Below are 19,367 nucleotides of genomic sequence, written 5' to 3'. Positions count from 1 at the left end.
AGAGCTCCTGTTAAGCCCCATGAGGTCTGTCCTGAGGTGCCCATCACCAGATGTAGTGGGCTGGATTGTCGGCCTCGGCGGCTATCGACAGCAGGATGGCTTTGGGAGTGTTCTCAAAAAGTGCTGCTCTGTTCTGTGTTTGGCCCTTCTTCACCCAGTGGCCATAGATCTTGAATGCACAAGCGTCGATGAGCTTGCGTATGGGCTTGACAGCATAGGGGTCACTTTTGATTACCTCCTTCGTGACGGGCTTGGCTTGGCGGTAGGTGCAGTAGATTCGCACTGTGGCGAGAACAGTGATGCAAATCACCTGAAAAAGAGTTTCAGAAAAATTCACACGTGTCTTCAAAACGCTGAGTACCGTATATAAAATTTATCTTAGAAGACCTGACCTAAAGTGGAGGTAATCAATATTCTACCGTGAAGTAAATCATGAACCTGCCATTGTGGGCCTGTAATGTGTCACAGAAGTCTAAATGATTGTTCATTTGGCCATAACCTAGTTCTCCCAAAAAATAATCAAAACCTGTTAAAGTTTTGAGCTATCTTGCAAAAAAAGTCCAACTTTCTTGGCAAAGGTAATAAGACTTTTGCATGTAGGGAATCGCACAATTAGGACTCTATAAGAAGACTTAATTGTAAAATCCTTGAATAGTAAACATAATACTTTATGCATATTTGAAATTTGATTAAATTTCATTAAAAACTCACCTTGAACCTCTTGTATGGACTGAACTGTCGCACCTCATCCACGACATACTGTGAAAAGAACGAGTGGTTGAGAGCGTCGGTCACTTTGAATCTCTGATTTGGATCCACCACCAGCATTCTAGAAATCTGAAGAATCCACGTGGAGAATTTTTGTCATTCCAATGTGATTTCACTTCTCAGTCAATCCGGGTTTAAAAAGAGACCGAAACAGCATACCAAATCTTTAACGGTGTCTGAGCGGTCATCCCATTCTGGAGATGAGAAGTTGTAGTTCCCAGCCAAAATCATACGCAGCATCAGCATCTGTTTCCTGTGCCAAAAAGGTGGGGAGCCTGCAAGCAGTGTGTACATGATCACCCCTGAACTCCATCTGCAGGCACAAAGTAGATCTCAGGACAGCGCTTTAAGATTACTAACCTGGTATTCAGATTACTTTCTATGGATTTAATCTGCACACTCACATGTCCACAGCATTGCTGTATCCTGCATGCCCTGCATCCATGGAGCACTCAATGATTTCAGGAGCGAGGTAACCAGGTGTCCCACAAACCTCTGGGATGCAAACGAATACACCTATTAACCACACCTCTTCACATTTTGAGAACATTAAAATAAATTGTTCAACTGGAATATGGTAAAAAATTATTGTTTAACATGGAAACAAGTGTTAAATGACTACCAAAACAGTTCTTGAGATTTTTAATTTCCTGTAATCTGGGTGAAGTGGTTGAATATCAACATTAAGCATTTTAAAAGACTTGTCAAAATACAGTGGAAGTCTCTTTTAAAAGCAACTAAAAAACAAATGGCTGCTCTGCTGAAAATAACTTTCTGGCCAGATCCTGCAAACTGCATCTATAGCCCATTTTGATACAAAAGTTTTTATTTATAGTAGTTTTTTTGGGGGGGGGGTTTGCGATTTTTTTTTGTAATGCTTAATTCACTGTGTTGTATAATTGTAGATTTGCATGCACAGCAATCTGCAATAGATGTGTGTCACATATTTACCAATTGTTGATACATATATTTGAATGATCAGTTTAAGAGACTACAGAAAATAGATTTGGGTACCAAAGAGCTGGAAGCCTGTTGTACAACCAAACCCAGATTCTCTGCTGACTACCAGCTGCTGCTGTAACTGTTATGGTTTGTAAATAGTAACTCTAGAGCAGGACACACGTATATCCTTGGCTGGATATGCTGGGATGAGAATTTCTGCTGTGACTGTCTTCAGTTGTGAATCAATAAAACAAATTTCAGAAAAATTAATGATCTGATCTTCCAAATGTAGGCTTCAGAAAAAAGGTTGTGTGCACTGACCCTTGAGTTTCTGTTCCGGCGTGATCTCTGCTGCAAAACCAAAGTCTGTGAGTTTGATGTTCAACTTGTCATCTAAAAGGATGTTCTCAGGCTTCAGGTCTCGGTGGACAATATTGTGGCTGTGGAGAAACTGGACCACCTCTAGCAGAGCACGCATGATCTTCCTGAAACCACCACAGAAATGTTGAACTTGTGTAATAGAATAAATATAGAGTGAATCATGACTTCTCTGTTGTCAAGCCAAATCATGAAATTTAACTTTTACTGACCTGGTTTCCTTCTCACTCAAAGTTACCTTCTCTGTGAGGTAATCAAAAAGTTCTCCCCTTTCCATCCTGACAGAGGAAAAAAGATGTTATGCAACTCTCGATCGATCAATGGATATTTCTGTTTCTCAAACATGTTTAAAACATAAGACTCACAGGTCAAACACCAGGAAGAAAAATGCGTTGGACTCGTAGCAGTCCTTGAGCTGTACTGCAGAGCAGAGACACGTGTTAGGTGAATTCAGAATTTATATAAGTATCATTTGAGATCAATGGGCAAATATTCTACACACCTGACCTCTCAAGCAGGTTATTAGATAAAGGTGCAAGAGTATGTGAGCTTTATGGGACTGTGATGCATAATCATGTATATTGTAAGACTACAAATGCTGTGTGTGATTCAATAGAAAGACAGTTTCATTCAAGTCTTTGGATAATAAACCAAAAATGTCCAGATTTGATGACTTTTCTGTAAAATGTTGACATATCAATCGTCAATATTTTGTTACAATTGTATTCACGTAAAAATATCAGACATGTGTAATATTATTTAACTCATTTAACTTATCAGAATGAATATGCTCACTGATGTTGTCTTGTCCACAGACTTTCTTCAGGATGTCGATCTCCTTCACCGTTGCCTCTCTGATCTCCTGGATCTCCTGCGGCGTCATTTTGTCTGATGGAGTGATGTCAATGATCTTCACCGCGTACGCCCGAGACGTCTGTTTGTCGACACAACGTCGCACCACACTGCTCACGCCTCTGTGGAGTAGAACACACAGATGTCTTGTTATCTGCAGCTTGGTCAGGTTACTCATTTCTTTTCAGGTTTGTGTGTTTGACCCAGGGTTATCAAAAGGCACCACCATGGGAATTATATTCATCACCTATTGACTTTTAAAGACTATTTTAATCTAATCAGTGGTAAAAATAAAGAAATCAGAAATGTAAGTACCATGATCAATTATTCTATACCCCTCTAACAAAGACCATACCTGTTGACACTCCTCAAAATAGGCACCACCTCTGGAGGTCATCATGCAGGATGGTGGCTCACTGCTCAGACCTGGCTGGTCTTGTTGCTGAATCGTGGCAAAATGTGTCTCAAATGTCTTACACAAAGGTCTTTTTTACTACTTGCTGTTTTATAATTTGGACTTTTGGTCACAAAACACTGAACAGACTACCCCACGCCTGTGGAGCTAACTGAGCCCTGTGAATACCAGAGCAGCTGCAACCTGCATGTGAGTGAAGTTACATAATCTGAACAGCGGGCCAGTCCAGTTCTAGGATGTCTCAACCCTAAACCTTTGTCTACATCATGTTTAAGTTAATGAATGTGTGCTTACGTAACAGCAGCGCTGTTTCACAGACCGCCTGAATAACAAGGAGCATTTTTGTGAGAGGCCACTGGGAAACTGTAGAGAAACCATTCAGCCTGTTTTATACAGTCCACAACAAGAGTGTTACCCACACTGAAGTATCAGAAGCACAAACATCACCCAAGTGATATTTCAATTTGATGTTGATCTAAGATTATGGAACCTGGAAAGTTGTGAATTTCTGCTATGAAAAGGGGCATATTTCTATAGTTTATATATTATGAAGCAATATGGTCATCTTTATTGGCAAAAGTCAGAGAATTTATACTGCTTTCATGTCCCGCTTACATGTGAAGCAACAACCTGCATCTATAAACGAGTGCAGTTACCCTGTTGTTAGCTGATGTAATTCTTTACACTTGTAAGAACAGAATTTTTAGTAATGAAGCTCCTTTATTGTGGAATCAGCTCCCTGATTCAGTTCATGAAGCATGCTCCATCAAGAGTAGACGAAAGCCTTTCCTTTTAAACAAACCTACAGATTATCCATCCAATAGTTGTGCTGTCCTAGACCTAGACTAGGGTGAGAACAGCACTGTCTCAGTCTGCATGGACCTCTGTCCATGGAGCTGTACAAGTTGGACCTGTGACCGTCGCCCCCTGCTGCTCATTATCTGCCCAACTGTTCCCGTCATTACTAGCGTTAGTGTCTGTTGCATTAGTACTTCTTGAACAGCAGCTTTCTAAGCAGTAGCTTAAATGACTCGTGCTGTCGACTCTTATCCGTCTCGTCTTTCTGTCCCCCTCCCTTCTGCTCTGTTACTGTCTCACTTCTGTTTTTGTCTCCCCCTACCACCATCATTGTCTGCCTGTCTTTGACTCAGTTTTTGGTTCTCTCTTTCTTTTTTCTCTCTCTCCACCCTACTGGTCAAGACGGACAGCCACCCACTATGAGACTGCTCAAGGGTTCCTTGCCTCCATTGCGAAAGTGCTTGCTCATGTGGGACAGATTGGATTCTATATAGTAGGTCTTTCCCTGCTTTACTTGGAAAGCTCCTCGACTTGACTTTTTTTTTTCTGAAATAAAATTGATTTAAATAAGTACCTTCCTAGAATCTCCTTGGTCTCATATTTGTCATAGAACTCCTGGGCTCCCACCCAGTCAGGGATCTCGTCTTTGGTCATGATGGATGTGGTGCTGGTTCACTTCAAAGGCATCAACGTCTCTGCAACAACACAACAGGGTGGTTCCAACTTTATCTTGTCATATGCATTAAATCATCTGCGTCCATGAGTGATGTGTAAACAGCACTTACTGTAGTGCTCAAAATAAAAGCAGTGTCTTAAAAAGGTAAGTAAATGTCAAAAATCTTCAAAGAAATTGCGCTTTAATGAACACAGACTCATTTGGGACACTATACATTCTATTTCAAAGTAAGATATTTGGAAAAAGTAACTAAATTTTATATTTCACAGAAAGTCAAGAAATGTCATGTTTAAAAAAATAGCATTAGTGAGTTCAATTAGAGAGGATGTTGATGGCTGTGTTCCAGAAAACCAAGGAAAATGGGTCGTTGAAGACACTTCTGATGAAGAGCATTTTTTAATCAAGAAATGGATTAAAGGGGAAACCTACAAAGACGTGCAGAAGCCTATAGGCTGTACAGCTAAACAGATATCAAATGCTTTAAAATGGCATCCAAAACCAGAAGGACGAGGACGAAAAAGAAAACTTCTCGAATGGATCGGCAAAGGCTCAGCCAATGATCAGCTCCAGGAGGATCCAGGAAGATCTAAACCCACCTGTGAGTCCTGTAACAATCAGATGACGTTCTGCAAAGTCCCATTGCTTTAAAAATGGACGTGTTGAAGCGGTTACAATTGTCCCAAGAACACATTAACTAGCCTAAATAGAAATGGTGTACTATTTTGTGGACTGATGAAAGTCAGATTTTTCCTTTTTGGGTCACCATGCCACAGACAGTCTGTCAGACGACCCCCAAACACTGATTTCAATCAACAGTACTCTTAAGACGGTTAAACATGGTGGTCCACGCATCATGATATAGGGATGTTTCTCATAATATTGTATTATTACTTTTTTTTATTGCATACCAGGGATCATGGATCAGTTCAAGTCAATCACAATACTAGAAGTAGTCATGTTTCCGTATGCTGAAGAGAAATGCCTTTGAAATGAGTGTTTCAACAAGACAATGACCCCAAACACACCCGCAAGTGAGCAAAATCATGGTTCCAGACAAACAGGATCCAACTAATGGCGTTGCCGGCACAATCCCTGGGTCTAATTCCTGCAGAAAACTTGTGTTCTGACATTAAAAATGCTGTTCATGAGGTAAAACCAAAAAATGCAGAGGAATTGTGGAAGGTAGTAGTTGATCTGGGCTGCAACACCTATTGACCGGTGCCAGAAGTTGGTTGACTCCACGCACCACAGATATGAAGCAGTTATCAGAAACCATGTTTACGCAACTAAATATTAGTTTAGGACACTCGGCAAAGTTGATTTTTCAAGTATTTGAACGCTACATTTTTGAGTTTCCAAAGACAGACGTCAACACTATTGTTTTGAAAATTACATTTCTTGACTTTCTTTGAAATATTATGAAATCTAATTACTTTTTCCAATTTTCTTGCTTTGAAATAGAATGTGTAGTGTCCCCAATAAATTTGCATTCATTAAAGTACAATGTATTTGAAGAACTTTGACATTTACTCACCTTTTTAAAAGACACTATTATTTTGAGCACAACTGTAGATATTGTGACAAGTCGTGGCATGGATGATTTCACTTTTGCAGTGATATTGCATCTGACCCCAGGAAATATGCATGGCAAAACTCCAACTAATGTGTGCTAGAGTACAAATAATTTCCCCTACGGGTAAATAATAAAGTTCATTTAATTTTTTCATTGACTTAACAGAATCAAGTATAATACACGTCCGCTACAGTAGGTGAGAATGTACAGTAATGTATTCTTTCTGGGGGCCGAACAGAACAATTGAAAAGCACTGCTGCTAACATAACTGCAGAAAAAAAGAAAATACAACTTTTGTATAAAACAAATCTTGGTAATTTCATTTTGGAGCCATGGTAGTGTGATAGTGATGCAATGATCTTATTCTTTTATTTATATTTAATTTTGGGGGAAACTGCAGGCATTAATACTTACTAAGTACCATATATACTATTTTATACTGTTGGTTAATCTGTAATAAATGGCCAAGCTTTCTATTACAAGTGATATGTTCAATAATGAACATCTGCAATCTGCAATCTTCATTATTGAACATTGCAATAATGAACAAATATTCGAAAATATTTTCGACTGTATTTCAGTTATATTCGAAATATATATACACATTTCGATTATATTTCTAGTTTTGTCATACATAAAAAACGGATGAAATGACTTCACTTCGTTCTGTCATCTTTTAATAAGCTTAAAGATACTTAATTATGGGTATTTTCTGCAGACATCATCCATTTTAACACCGGACTCTTCCATTAAAACACTGTAAACTATTTTTAACTCTCGCTTTCGCAGTTTGTTTATCGTACACCTCCTGCATATCATAGGTCAAGAGGAGCTGTTCTAAAACCAGTGATCCACTCCGTGTATAAACTAGATGGGCTTCTCGTCCCTTTATTTGTCCTGTCTGATCGTCAATCAAATCAATACGTAAGCCCGGTCACTCACCGTGTCGTGATGATCAGTCCCTTCACTAAGAAGAGAACGTATCGATCGGTGGAGGACGGAGGTGTCGGACGAACCCCACGGCTGTGGGGGCGTCGTGGAGGAGCTGCCATCTGACGGGGTGAGCGTTAATGTCAGAGACCAAAAATAACAAGCTGCCCGACAGCAGCCGTGTGTCCGTCTGGAGGCAGTTCCACCAAGAACCAGCTCCTGACATTCAGACACGACGGATCCACGGTCATTCAAATGAGACGGTACTTTTTTGTTTCTCCTTTTTTTATTGTTTTTAAAAGACTGGAGTGTAATATATCACGCAACAAACTCCTTTAATGATCCAATTATTTTATTATTGTTTCAAACACAGTGACTCTCTATACACATATGGAAATTACACAAGCATTTAATGAAATCAACTCAATACTTGCAAGAACAAACTATATAGATATCATCCATAAGACTATCACAGGTGCTGCACCTGCATCCTGAGACGTCACCGGAATGATGATAATTAGCTGTCAAACGTTTTATTATCTGTGGTGAATATCTTCGGTCATCTCAGTCTCCAGCTTTTTCTTCCCCATCTTATTAAAGACCTGTGAAAAAACAAAGTAGAAAAGTTTTCTTCCCATCATTCGTACCGATTAGTAACTGATTAAGTACATTTAAAATCAAACCAGCAGTTTTTAGTTTAGAACATCACAAAGTTTGTTGGGTGACTTTTTCAGAAAACTTTCAAACCTCCTCTCCCTACAGTCACATTGGGTACAACAACGTACTACATTACATGTACATGTAGTGTGTAGCCTCCTTATGTGGTGATGTGAAAGAGACACACAACCATGGATACTACATAAATAAGAGAAAGGATAAATCCTGATTTTCCTAAAAAACAAACCAGTTGTCCAACTCTAAAACACTCACGATGATCAATCTGTTTGGAAAATCTTTGTTACCCAGCTTCATAAAAATGTGAGACATTATTTCAGTATTGCACTTTTTACCTACCATTAGCAAATTTGCACTGTTTGAGCACGTCACTGAAGCCCTCACAGAGTTTCAAGTCGCTCTGGTTTTGTGCACATTCGATGAATTGTCTGAGTTCATATGAACAGGCCTGCTGCTGCTGGGGGGCTTGCTGCTGGTACGATGGCTGAGCCTGATATGGTTCCTAAAAGACATGAGAGAATACAAACTACTATGTTAGATACAAGTTAACATTGAGATTATATGCAGCAGCTGTCTAGTGAACAATGGTAGGTTGCACACAAAACTAATTTTTTGAGCAAACAACTATTTCTTACTCATTTGTAACATAAATGACATCTGTCAGTCCGACCAGAGAATTTAAACATAACATATTAAAATGTATTGCAAATGTCATGTATGTAGCGGTAGATGAATCGAGTGGAGAGACCTGAAAAATGAAAATGAAGCAATGATGGAGGAAGAGACACAACTTCAAAGAGGAAGTCTTGTGAGTCACGGAAGTTTGGTGGTAAAGGAGTCCCAAAAGACTGGTTTCTGTATGATGCAGAGTGATGATGCATTGGTAATAGCTGCTCGGTGTGCCTCCAGCATGACAAATTTAAAAAAAAACACTGACACCACTAGTTTATCATTTGAAACAAAACCACAAAACTGGAAAACATCTGTGACCATGAGAGCAGCCATTGTCACAACTTCTGTATGTCAGTTTCCTGGGCTCCGTCAACCTCTCCAGAGATCAGGAGTACGATCCAACTAAAGACACGGTGTTGTAGCAGCAGAACTCTTGTCAGGACAAAGACCAGATGACATTGACTAAAAATACGAACGTGATGACTGTCTGTGGTTAAGAGTGAGGAGTCAGATGAGGAGGATGCAGGTTAAAAGAATGAAGAATCTCATGCTCTGTTCAGGGATCCATGCCTATTGTGATCGTAGATCTGCTGTCTATTTACATTTTTTATGTCCTGTTGAGTTGAATTTCTAAATTGTACTCAGTCTTTAATTACTCAGCAATTCATAAATATATTAACTATTTAGTTGCCAGTGCAAGCAACTGATCTCCTTCAGCAAACTTTTACGACGCTTACGTATTTTATCCAACATAAAACCTTATCTTAATGAAATGCATAGAAATCCATCTAGATGGGACACAAAAAGGGAATTCATTATTTTGGAAAATAAACAATATGCGTGGCTGGTTTAATTACCTGGTATGTGACATCAGGATTGGCAGTCCCTGAATTCCCCCCGCTAAAACCTCCAGTCATGGCATGGCCGATAGTGTGTCCGACTGCAGAGCCCACTGCCACTCCAGCGGCTGTAGTTGCCATCTGGGCAAACATACCTGGCTGTCTGGGGGCAGCAGCTGGAGCACCCACAGCAGAAGGAGCAGCACGCACTGGAGCGGGGGCATAGGAAGGAGGTGGTGCAGCACGGGCCATAGGTGTTGGTGATGGCCGGCTGTAGACGGAAAGTTAGTTTCAAAAGTACTGTACTGTACATTCTCAACCCAATCATCAATGAATACCATGTGGATCAAATTCTTCACTCGAGTACTTAAGTTCTCTGTTCAGGTCAGGAAATGAACATCAGACATCTACCACTCAATGTGACTGCAGATTAAAAGGTACAGTAATTGACTGCCAGGTTTACTTAATCCCAGGTGGTAAAAAAAGTATTGGAAGAGACAGACGGCCCATGTCTGTGTCTGCTAGATAAATGTATGTGATTTTGATCATTTGTTAGGTGGGCATAGATCTTGGACCACAGAATAATGGATTTTGCAGCAGATATGATGTGCATTCTAGAACACTTGCATTTAACAATGATAGTTTGTCTTATTTTACCAATATCAACATGTATCTTTAACAACGTGCATTTGTATTATCATGAGCAGGGCTTCGAACTGGTTCATGGAACGAAAACCAGAAACTTTTGGTATTTTGCCAGGAACAAAAACGAAATTGAAAACATTATATTTTTTAATGTTCCGGAACAGAAAGTAATTGTAACTGGTTACTACCTTTTTAAAAAAAAATGTGACCTCATGTTTCCCTGCCTGTCATCCACTCAATGTGTGATGACAGCGGAGAGAAGTTGAGACAAATCACCAGCAGTCAAGGAAAACGCAGTGTCCTGATTATATTGATAACAGGTAAACAATGCAGTCTCCCAATATGGATTGTATTCATAACAGGTAAACACTGTAGTCTGTCAATCTGAAAAAATGTTTGATTAACTCATTGGCTGCCAGTCATTTTCAGTGCAGTGTGTCCCCATACTGCCAGCGCTTCCAAACAATTAATCTCCTTTGATGGACTTCCTCCAATGTTTTGGACATTAATCCGTGTTTTCTCTTTGTTCTTGACCGATCACAAGATGCTTCATCAGAGCTTCACGTGTCCACTCCTGGTGATCTCTGACACACGCACTTTGTTGCATCATAAACTGGAGCAACTCCTCCATCCTTTGTTCCGTCACTGGATCAGTGCTGTTAGTCTACTTACTGTAGGAACAAATCTACAGTATGTAAATTAATTGCTTTAATTGTCAATTTAAATGTCCAAAAGTTACCTATTTATATTTACAAGGAACGTTATTAACCTGTTCGGGAATTATTATTTTTTTATTCTAACCGGTTCAGGAACGTCAATTCATGGGTGGAACGTAAAACCGGGAAGATAATTCTGTTTGTGTTCGGAGCGAAGCGATTGGCAGGACATTAAGGTTCAAAGCCCTGATCATGAGTAATCCACCTCTGACCTAACTCAGAGCATTTCATCTTAGCATTGTCTGGAAACGATTTCCAGATAGTCCAGGTTTAGTTGAGATTGCTGTTTATTATCAATTATTTCTTATTTGGCGCTGTTGTGTCAGAAAACAGCACCAGTAACATGTAGAACGTAGGTTATGACCTTCACTATTAAAATTATTGATTTTGAAGCTAATTAATTACAGTATACTGTATGTGTTAAGTTTACACTTGTAAATGGAAGACACCAATACGTACAAATGTCGTTACATGTTAGCTGCTGTGCTCAGCAATTATGCGTTTTCCTTATAAACTCATGTTAATTTGTATGCTACGTCACTTAGCTATAAAGCTAGCTATTAACTAGCTAGTCATAGTTTAACAAACGGCGTAAAATATTAACTTTACCTGGCCGGGGGGGCCATTCTAGATGTCCGGCTTCTGCTTCCTCTCGGCATTTTTATAAACGTTGTATATCAGGGACTTTTCCGACCGATTGAAGCAAACCGTCCTGTCCGAAGATGCTAACAGCGTCGACCTTCGGTTAATCCGGAAGTGTTTGTGTTACATCATTTTATTCCCGGGCAACTTCCGGTGTGACGTCGTCCTGTGACTTCTTATCAGTTTATAATTTGATAAAACAAATCAATATTTATTTTTTTCCCCTTAATATGTCAAGCTTGGTATTATTTTGAAAAGCAATGAAATATAAATTTTAATTATGTCATTATAGCAAAATAGTTTTCATTAGAATTTCAAATCTCCGATTGAAGAATGTTTGTAAAATGTATGTTATGAAAGATACTTCCCATTAGCACCTAAAGTTATTTAATGACTTTTTAAAAAATTATCTACATAGAATTTATTTTGTCATTAAAAACATATTTTGCAATGTTACCACAGCACTCGTTTTTTATTAAAATCTGATGTACCATAATCAGTATTGACGTTAACGTCTCTATTTGCTTTGATGTAATCAAGTATTACATAGATAGATAGATAGATAGATAGATAGATAGATAGATACTTTAATAATCCCTGAGGAAATTGCACATATCCACTGCTCAGCCAAACACCAGGAAAAAACAAAACAGGACATACCACAAGACATACACTACACTAACAGACACATGTAGCATTAACAGTACATATACTAATTTTTTTTAAAAATATAAACAGTATAAAATGAAATGAAATGAAAGCCAAATCCATTTAACCGCGTGCTGACCTCGCCACCTCCCCCCCGCTCCTCCTGAAAGAGTCATTGTACCTCCTGATGGCACGGGGCACGAAGGAGGACCTCAGCCTCTCTGTGGAGGTGCTGTGTGACAGCAGTCTGCCGCTGAAGGTGCTCCTCTGCTGGGAGAAGGTGGTGTGCAGGGGGTGGCTGGTGTTGTTCATGATGGCCCTGAATTTAGATATGGTCCTGGTCTCCAGAAGCGAATCCACAGAGTCAAGGCTCAGCCCGACCACTGAGGCCACTCTGCGGATGAGTCTGTTAAGACGGTCCATGTCTCTTTTCCTGGCCCCCCCACCCCAACACACAATGGCGTATGACAGCACACTGGAGACTACGGACTGATAGAACATGAGAAGGATCTTAGGACAGATGTTGAAGGAGGCCAGCCTCCTTAGGAAGTACATCCTGCTCTGCCCCTTCTTGTACACACAGTCCCAGTTGAGTGACCAGTCCAGTCTGCTGTCTAGCTGCAGTCCCAGGTACTTATAGTTTTCTACCACCTCCACCTCACTGCCTTCGATGATCACTGGTTGTGGAGAAGGAGGTGCCCGCCGGAAATCCAGCACCATCTCCTTTGTCTTGGAGACGTTGAGCTGGAGCTGGTTCTGTTGGCAATCACTCCACGAAGTCAGCCACCAATGCCCTGTACTCCCCCTCATCACCCTCCAGGATACATGCCACTATCGCGGTGTCATCGGAGTACTTCTGTATGTGGCATGTATCCGAGTTGTGCTTGAAGTCCGATGTGTAGAGGGTGAAGAGAATGGGGGAGAGCACGGTCCCCTGTGGCGCCCCCATGCTGCTGGTCACCATAGAATAAAAACAGTCCCCCATACGGACGTACTGGGGTCTGTCCGTGATCCAGCTCACGAGGTAGGGGTCCACAGCCATGGAGGTCAGTTTGTCCTGTAGGAGCCGGGGCTGGATGGTGTTGAAGGCGCTCGAAAAGTCAAAGAAGAGCACCCTGACGGCACAGCCCCCGGTGTCCAGGTCGGAGAGCACGCGGTGGAGGAGGTACAAGACAGCGTCGTCAACCCCAACCTTGGCCTGATAGGCAAACTGGAGAGGGTCCATTGCACCCTGCACCTGTGGACGAATGAGCTCCAGGACCAGTCGCTCTAGGGTCTTCATTACGTGGGAGGTAAGAGCGACTGGTCAGTGGTCGTTGAGCTCAGTAGGGCGTCTTTTCTTGGGTACCGGGACGATGCAGGAGGTCTTCCACAGTGACGGGACCCTCCCCAGCCGCAGACTGAGGTTGAACAATCGTTGCAGGGGGTCCCTTAGTTCCAAAGCACAGGCTCGGAGGAGTCTTGGGGAGACCTTATCAGGTCCAGTCGCCTTATAGAGACGGAGCCTCCACAGCGTTGTCGTCACCAGGTCTGCAGTGATGACGGTCTTGGTCGTGGTGGGGGCAGGAAGTCGTGGCGAGGTTGGAAGTCCAGTGGTTGAGGTGAGACTGTTGAGCTTCGCAGCTCTTGGAGTGGGCTTGGGAGAAGTGGCAGGGGCAGGGGTGGAAGGAGAAGTGGCAGGGGTGGAAGGAGAGGAAGCACAGGAGGAGGGAGCATCAGTGGAGCAGTCTACAGGGCCGGGAGAGGCCTGGGACGAGGAGCCAGGAGTGGTGGGGTGGGGTGATGCATAGTGATACACCTTTTGTGACATTAAAATTAAGTGATTTATTTTCTTGTAAAATAGCAGCATCAAAAAGCAAAAACACAAACAAAAAAACCCCAAATAAACAGAATTTCTCTTTATTCATCTATAATAATACCCAATATTCATACAGCAGCATCAAGCTTTTTAAGAGATGTCAGGTATGTCTGCCTAATATAACTCAGAATTATAAGCACATTTATAATTATACAATTATATCATGTGTAGAATTGAATTAAGGATTTAAATAAGGAATAGTAATTCTCAAATCATATATGCAGTAAAGCCAAAGAGAAGGATAACTTAATCATCTTTCCTTTTTTCCTTTTTTTTTAGAGAATTTACTGTGCTGGTGGCGGCCACCTCCTGATCGGTTTGGTTTTGCTTTTCGATCTCCCCATGACGGCATAGGTGGCTCAATTTCCCCCGGTCTTCCCCCTCTGTCTGGTACAGAGCCCATGAGCGTCTAATAAGACAATAGAAAAATGAGAACCCATCAGCCTGGAATTCAGTATCACATGCATGATCTGTATAATTAACAATCATACCTTGTAAATGGGGGTGGTTATTCCTGCTTTAATTGGCTGAATGAGGGACTTATCCTCTCTGGCAGCAAGAAGAACAGAGAGGGAGACTTGGGAGGAGCCGGCCAGCGAGGAGAGAAGAGGCACTGATGTCAGTGCTTCACTGCGCTGCTGTAAAAAAATGGACTAGAATGATGACTTTCATCACAACACATACAATGAATTACTATTAGAATAATCACAGCAATTATGGATTAATCTTCCTTTACCAATTGACTATGTATTAAAAAAATCTAGATTTTCAGTCAAAACTGATGACATCCCCTTAAGCGGCACCATGAGGTCAAAATGTAAATGTGTCTGACAGTTTTGTTAACTATGTCAAGGAGGTACTGTTCACCTTTATCAGGATTGAAGATAAACTACCGAAGGGGTTATGACGAAGGGAAAAGCATGAATGTAGGAGAATTTCATTTGAGGTGGTGGTCCAGATCACTGTCTGGACCACCACCTCATTCTGTCATTCTACCGTCATGAATAACCACACCTTAGTCGGGTCTGGATCCAAGTAATAGCACTACTTATTCAGGTCAGCTACAGTACCCACGTTCTCGTGGCTACAAGTGAAGGTGCAGTAGTTTAACATGCTTACCTTTTGTTTCTCTCCCCATGAAAAAGATTGGAGCGTGACCTGAAAGCGTTTTATCATCATCTGCTGCCGACACTGATAGTCGTCTGAAAGAATCTGACTGATTCTTTTAAGTTGAATCTGAGTAACAACAGACAAGGAGCTCATGTTAGGGGTAGATATGACACACCGTGGACTGGGAGCAGGCCTTTCAACACACCCACTGCTCTGTGCTGAGGCTGGTGTTGAGAAGTGGGTTCATCATGTCTCCACAAGGTAGAAGAGCAAGCCTCCTCTCTACCTGCAGTGAAATAACATGAAAAATCCTGTCACTTCCTCTCAGTTTCTGGTCATTCTGTAGCTCAGTCTCCCTATAACATCAGATTTACCTCATTCAGTACATGTGGAAGCTGAGAAGAGGCATCCATGTCAAGGGAGTGCAGCAGTAACATCCACTCTGCTTCTATCTCTGCTTTCTTTTCTTCCTTTTCATCGTATTTCTCGAAAAGTTCATCTTCAACTCGCTGCTTTTTTTCAGGTTCATCTTCTGCTGTCGTCTCCTCAGAGTGAGACTCTTTATACTCTATTATGCGGGCTGCTTGTAATTCTGACACAAGGAACTCTGAAGGATTGAAAAAGACTTTAAAGTTGATAAAATATTCTTTTTTTAAATGGGCATGAAAAGTACAAATCCACAGATTATCACATTAATCTGCTTTTACTTCAGACACCACAATCCTGCAGACTTTCATCCTTTCTCACCAGCAACTTTGTTGAGGATCGATGGCACCAGCACCTCCGACGTCAGGTCAGTGAGTGGTGACATCATGTTGGACAGAAAACTTCTCAACTCGCCCACCAGCAAGATATCACCTGTCCTGAGAGAATCTAGAAAAATTAAAGGCAAAAATTAGATGTTAACATATTTCAGACAACATTAATCCACGTATATTAAGTTATCCAATGATTAAAACAATGGAGACAGAGTTTATGGACTGTTGTCCAAAATTTTGGGTCTGGCTGTCGATAGAAAGCGGAAAAATATTGAGTGATATAATTTAAAATGCCTTTAAAAGATGAATAATGCTCAATCTAACTTGAACTGCTCACAAACAGGCCCTCGGTAGTTTCTGGGCATCTCCCATCCACTGTTTAAAATTTGAAATAGAAGTGAGCTGAACTGGAAAACAGAACTGGTGAATCTCAGCTGACTAAGTACTACAGGGAGCCACAACACTACACAGCAGAACCAGGTTGATCATAACCTTGAAGCTCTGGACAGACATCGTCCAGCTCTGCAGTCAGCCAGGTGAGCAGAGGACACGGGAGTTCATCACATTCACACCGAGCGAGGCAGGAACCATCAGGGTATCTGAGGTGGAGACGAAGACAGAAGAGCTGACATGAAAACCTTGACATCAGGGACCCCGCTCTACATTTCTCATCCAAAATGCTACAGAGAGAACAAATTTCAGGGAGAACTGAATGTTTGAAAGTGTTTCCTATAGTTTTAGTGACCCATAAACCGCGGCACAAGCTGGACGAATGCCTTCCACCCGAAGTCCAATTTATCTTTTTATCTAAAGCTATTGAAAGTGCTATAAAAGTACAACACCAAAAATCTTAACCTGATTAACATTAACTATGTTTAAAAATAATACATAATTTAATAACAGCACGGGACCCAAAGTGATTATAAGTTATAAGTAATAAGTATCTGAAGCCTCGGCCCAAAAAGCGACGTGACCAAACAGGTTTCTCTTTTTACTCCTTCATTTAAATTTTAAAAGACTCCAACCTTGATAAACGTAAGGGGAAGTGTGAAAAAAAAAATCATACCCAAACCAAATAGAAGCATAAATCATTTATCTAAAATAAATAAATGCTTGAAAGTACAAAAGAAAAAAAAACATTAAGGCACCTAGGAGCAGCCATCCTGTTTGTATTTTGTACAGCCTCCTCACATTCCTGGATTTGGGTCTATAGAAATTTGGGTTTAAGAATTGTACAGTCTGGCTAGTAGGAGCTTAATGTTAACCTTAAAATCCAATTATGGGGTGCGTCAACGAACATAAGAAAAGAAATACGGTTTCCTGATCTACATCAAGAATAATTTGCGAACAGTCAATAAATTCTGTCCAGAAAGTTTAAAACCCATGTCTCACGAAATTACAAAAATATTACTCATTTATTTTGAGTAACACTGTTTATCTGACAATCCTTGTTTTCCGTTTAATCAAATATAATTTCGATTATTATTATTATTATTATTAGTTAAAAAAATGACTCCATTTATATAAAGTGTGGGCAGCAGGAGAGTATAAGGTCAATACCTGAGCCCACATGAGGAATGCTTTGGGTATGGCATTGATAAGATATTTAAATAAAAATGCATGCAATTTTATATTTACAACAAACGTCACTGGATGGTCCATTATCCCTGCTGGCATCCAAACACTTATACCCACCCAACATCTAGAAAACAAGTCCAGTGTCCTGCAGTCACACCTTCACCCCAGCCTCCGTCGGCTGTGACTGGAACACCGTTTCCACGTGACCTCAGGACCAACGTGACTCACCCCAAAGCTTTAATAGCACAAACTGTCCCAGCGCTTCTCTCCATTGCCGATAAAATGCCAAACAAAAGAAATAAAATTATACACAAACCTACATAACCAGGAAGTTCAGGCACGTATGAAAAAGTGCTTCCTCTCCTTATTATGTAGTTTGGTTTTTCTAAACATCGCCCCCTCCTGGCCGGAGTCTGCATAGACATCAACGTCAACACCAGTCACTATTCACTGAACAGGAATTGTGACAAATAACCAGTGAAAACATTTTCGATGCATTCTCTATGCAAATAAGTGTTCTTTTAATATAGAATACAAATATTTGATTAAACAGTTGATTAAAAATGAAAAGGTACAAACAATAAATTTAGAAAACGCATATGAAAGGAAATTTCTTTTTTGCCAAAAGAAATCTCCCCACCTATATATTTGATCAAGCTCGCTTGTCACGCTGTCGCCAACTCCACCCACTACCTGTCAATCACAGCCCCCGACCAATCACTGGGCATCTGCCAGAAGGAATCACGTGAACAATATGGTGTAAGGCATCTGCTATGTTAGGAGAAGAAATAACTATACATGGACTTCCCAGTTAACATAATTTTAGAGTGTCATAACTGTTCCAACAATTTTCATGTTTTTGAGCAGAAAGTCCAAACAGCAGGAACGACACGGAAAACGGCAATGAGCCAATGAATGTGGGGTAGACAAAAAGTGTGGCCGAAAAGGAAACTCTCATATTTGCGACGTCCATCCGTTTGCGAACAGGAGGGGGTGAAAACTTTTCTAAATGCTGCCATACCTTCGTCAAAAAAATGGGCAAAACTCAACTAAAAAAAGGATGAAATCAAAGCTTCACTTCGCACGTTTATTAAGTTTCCTTCCAGCATTCGCTCATGTACGCAATCAACAACCAATCTATGGCCAAATCAACACTGTCCAGTTGTGTTTCTGTTGTAGAGTTTATTAATGTTCCTCCGATGGATGAATCCCTACTGTGATCTCATTCTGTACGGATGATTTTAAAAGACTCTCCACCAGATTACAGACTCAACGGAGGTCAGGATGGCGTCGGCACCAGAATGGACGTCCTGCTGGTTTTGGTTCCTGGTGTCCAACGCTCGCAACAGGGTGTTTCCAACCCCCGCCCACGCTATAAATAATGTAATTTTTCTATAGAATTGTTCCAAGTACATCTCTGCATAACACTGTGTCCTTATTAACATTAAAGAAAACAAAAGGAAAAAAATACAGCGCGCCCTCGTTCCTCGCGGGTAATGCGTTCCAGGAACCACATGTGTTCTGCAATAGAACAAAGAACTATTTATCTTATTATTTACTTATTATTTAAACATTCATGAACCCTCCCCATACTGATATTAAACCATCTTCTTCCTGTATTACCTTTTCCCACACTCTGATAGACTTTTTAAGGCACTTTTGTGTCTCATGGAAGTCAGAGACTCACAGAACAGAGCACACTTCCGGATGCCGTCAGCCAGTAGAATGCGAGTATGGTATCATGTGACTGATTACCAAAAATCTGCAATGAACCGAAGTCGCGAGCGTTGATGCGCGAATGCGTGAGGACGCTCTGTACGTTTTTTTTCATTTTCACCGAGGGCCACATCAGCAAAACGGCTGTCCTCAGAGGGTCAGATGTAACTTATAAACT

General features: G+C 40.9%; 3 protein-coding genes across 4 annotated transcripts; all 3 read right to left on the bottom strand.

The window, feature by feature from the left end:
- Positions 1-28: 28 nt before the first annotated feature.
- Positions 29-7,479, bottom strand: LOC137596529 (phosphorylase b kinase gamma catalytic chain, skeletal muscle/heart isoform-like). Its single transcript, XM_068317164.1, has 10 exons — positions 7,345-7,479; positions 4,728-4,848; positions 2,884-3,062; positions 2,454-2,508; positions 2,301-2,366; positions 2,032-2,195; positions 1,173-1,263; positions 928-1,081; positions 712-837; positions 29-310 (listed from the first exon to the last, which is right to left on the bottom strand). Exons 2-10 carry the CDS (start codon positions 4,805-4,807, stop codon positions 44-46), a joined length of 1,182 nt encoding a protein of 393 aa, XP_068173265.1. The 5' UTR covers positions 4,808-4,848; positions 7,345-7,479; the 3' UTR covers positions 29-43.
- Positions 7,480-7,660: 181 nt separating this feature from the next.
- On the bottom strand, positions 7,661-11,638 carry LOC137596532 (coiled-coil-helix-coiled-coil-helix domain-containing protein 2-like). Its single transcript, XM_068317167.1, has 4 exons — positions 11,489-11,638; positions 9,537-9,789; positions 8,347-8,509; positions 7,661-7,934 (listed from the first exon to the last, which is right to left on the bottom strand). The coding sequence occupies exons 1-4, from the start codon at positions 11,536-11,538 to the stop codon at positions 7,927-7,929; spliced, it is 474 nt and encodes a 157-aa protein (XP_068173268.1). The 5' UTR covers positions 11,539-11,638; the 3' UTR covers positions 7,661-7,926.
- Positions 11,639-14,058: 2,420 nt separating this feature from the next.
- im:7138535 (uncharacterized protein LOC797998 homolog) lies at positions 14,059-17,819 on the bottom strand. Of its 2 annotated transcripts, none has more exons than XM_068317817.1 (8): positions 17,702-17,819; positions 16,388-16,494; positions 15,885-16,010; positions 15,512-15,744; positions 15,343-15,423; positions 15,147-15,263; positions 14,519-14,665; positions 14,059-14,436 (listed from the first exon to the last, which is right to left on the bottom strand). In XM_068317817.1, exons 1-8 carry the CDS (start codon positions 17,743-17,745, stop codon positions 14,278-14,280), a joined length of 1,014 nt encoding a protein of 337 aa, XP_068173918.1. In that variant the 5' UTR covers positions 17,746-17,819; the 3' UTR covers positions 14,059-14,277. The 2 variants fall into 2 exon arrangements, with proteins under 2 accessions (XP_068173918.1, XP_068173919.1); XM_068317818.1 differs by having other exon boundaries at positions 14,519-14,662.
- Between the last annotated feature and the right edge of the window lie 1,548 nt (positions 17,820-19,367).

The sequence above is a fragment of the Antennarius striatus genome, chromosome 6 (assembly GCF_040054535.1).
Source record: "Antennarius striatus isolate MH-2024 chromosome 6, ASM4005453v1, whole genome shotgun sequence".
NCBI classification, from domain to species: domain Eukaryota; kingdom Metazoa; phylum Chordata; class Actinopteri; order Lophiiformes; family Antennariidae; genus Antennarius; species Antennarius striatus.
Note: the sequence above shows the minus strand (reverse complement) of the source record. Positions and strands in the feature narration are given on the sequence as shown.